Below are 2,031 nucleotides of genomic sequence, written 5' to 3'. Positions count from 1 at the left end.
AGTGGTGTGGGCGGGCACCCACCTGGGACCGCCCCGGGGAGGCCTCCATCTGCTCTGAGGGTCAGGTAACTGCGGAGGGCAGCCGGCCAGGAGGGTAGGTGCCCACGCCTGGCCCACCTGTACCCGTGCCGCCTCCACACACAGGTGCACCGCCCAGGCCTCCAGCTCCGCCAGTCTCCAGGCTGCCTTGGCTCCTGGGTTGGGGTCAGGCCCTGAGAAGAGAAGGGTCGTAACTCATGGCCCCATCAGACCCTGGAGGGAGGATGGATGGACAAGGTGGGGCTGGGGGAACCCGAGCAAGCGAGAGGGAAGGGCAAGAACTTGGGCCTTGGGCCTGGCTGTGAGCAAGGGGTACAGGGCCTGCGGCCAGGGAGGAGGTGCAGCCATGGCCTTGGCTGCCATGGGCAGAGGAGTTTGGGGAGGAGACCCCTCCATCCCCCAGAGGCAGGCTGAGGAGGCCAGGGACCCCTCTGGGAACATGGCCCTTTCTCTGGGGGCCCTTCCTGGGCATGCTGTTCTCACAGGGTAGCAAGGTCCTGTCCTCAAGGGCCAGACAGACCCAGTGTCCTCTCTGGGAAGCGTCTGTCTGTGGGGAACGTCAGGGAGAGGGTCTTCGCCCACCTGCTTGGGGAGCTCCCACTGAAGAGGGACATGCTTCTGTCTTGGGGGGCTTTGAGGAGGGACAGCTGGTGTCATGTCTCAGGTGCCTAGTGAGAGGGTCATGGTTCCACCTCTGGGGTCCTTGGTCTCAACAGGGAGCCTGAGGCCTGTTTGTCAGGAGCCCAGTTTGAGGAGGTGCCCAGTTGGGGGAATTCCTTCTTTGGGGGAGCTGTGGACCTTTTTTTTAGGTCCCTCCTTGAGGGAGGGGATGCCCAGCTTATACTAAGCTGGTGTCTAAAGGAAATGGGCCTCTGGTTACGGGGACTTTTGTGAGGGTGAGGGGCGCCCCTGTTGGTGGAAAAGCTAGAGCCAAGACCCCATCATCTTTGCTGCCCTTGGCTGTGGTCTCTTCCCCGGGCCCAGCTCCTCTGGGGGCCCACTGCTGTGGCTCTAGACACCCCCCACCCCCTGCCTGGCACGTTGTGTCTGAGGTGGCAGGAATGGGAACCCCTTCCCTGGGGGTATGGGAAGTCGCCAAGCACAATGGCCAGACTCACCCCAACACAGAGGCAGTGCCTGCCCTGGGCCTGCCAGACCTGTCACCTGATGTTCCTGGGGCCAGGTCCCCTGGGTGCGGGGGTGGGCTCCGGGCAGCTCTTTTGTGAGGGGTTTGAGGCATGGGGTCTTGCAGTCGCTGAGCTTCTGCCTGAGCTGGCCCTGCACAAGTAGCTATTCTTCACTCTCTCTGCAGGGAGCCCCCAATCTGGGCTCCTGACCTTCCCTGGGGTCTCTTCTGGGCGCCCTGCCTTGTGTCCCCCTCTTGCCTCCACACCAGTGGGTCCTTCCAGCTGGGATGGCACCCCTTCCCTCTTCTGCTGGAACACGTGGTCAGGACCCCAGGAGGATCTCCCGGCCCAGCCCAGGACTCCTGGCCTCTAGGCTGGAGCGGGGGCTGGGCGGGAGGGCACACAGCCCTGCCTCCCAGCCACCTGTCAGCTTTGCTGCCAGTCTGCCCAGGACCTGGGCGGGCCCGGGTGTGTCCGTGTCCTGCCTTTGGGCCTGGTCTTCCTTCCTGGGGTAGGGTTCTGCGGACCCTCACCACCCTGTCTGCAGGGCTGAGCCTGCACCGTGCTGCTGCGTGGGGATCCCTCACCACAGTGGTGCTGAGTGGGTGGGCCAGGAGGGGCGTGGGCTGCCTGGCCTCCTGCCACCCCGTCACAAGCCAGTGGCACTCTCTCCCTTGTGTCCTGCTCCAGATGGCAGCTCAGCGGCAGCGGGCACTGGCCATCATGTGCCGGGTCTACGTGGGCTCCATCTACTATGAGCTGGGTGAGGACACCATTCGCCAGGCCTTTGCCCCCTTTGGGCCCATCAAGAGCATTGACATGTCCTGGGACTCCGTCACCATGAAGCACAAGGTGAGATTGGCTC

At 64.0% G+C, this 2,031-nt stretch overlaps 1 protein-coding gene across 2 annotated transcripts in view; it reads left to right on the top strand.

The window, feature by feature from the left end:
- The window catches only part of PUF60 (poly-U binding splicing factor 60KDa), a 7,736-nt gene that overhangs the window by 3,815 nt on the left and 1,890 nt on the right, over nucleotides 1-2,031 (top strand). For both annotated transcript variants that reach the window (XM_005865027.2, XM_005865026.2), the window contains one exon: nucleotides 1,857-2,018. In XM_005865027.2, the coding sequence (XP_005865089.1) occupies nucleotides 1,857-2,018 (162 nt within the window). The remainder of the gene's footprint in view (nucleotides 1-1,856; nucleotides 2,019-2,031) is intronic.

This window comes from Myotis brandtii, unplaced genomic scaffold (assembly GCF_000412655.1).
Source record: "Myotis brandtii unplaced genomic scaffold, ASM41265v1 scaffold1956, whole genome shotgun sequence".
Lineage (NCBI taxonomy): Eukaryota > Metazoa > Chordata > Mammalia > Chiroptera > Vespertilionidae > Myotis > Myotis brandtii.
This window is presented reverse-complemented; position numbering and strand designations above follow the sequence as displayed.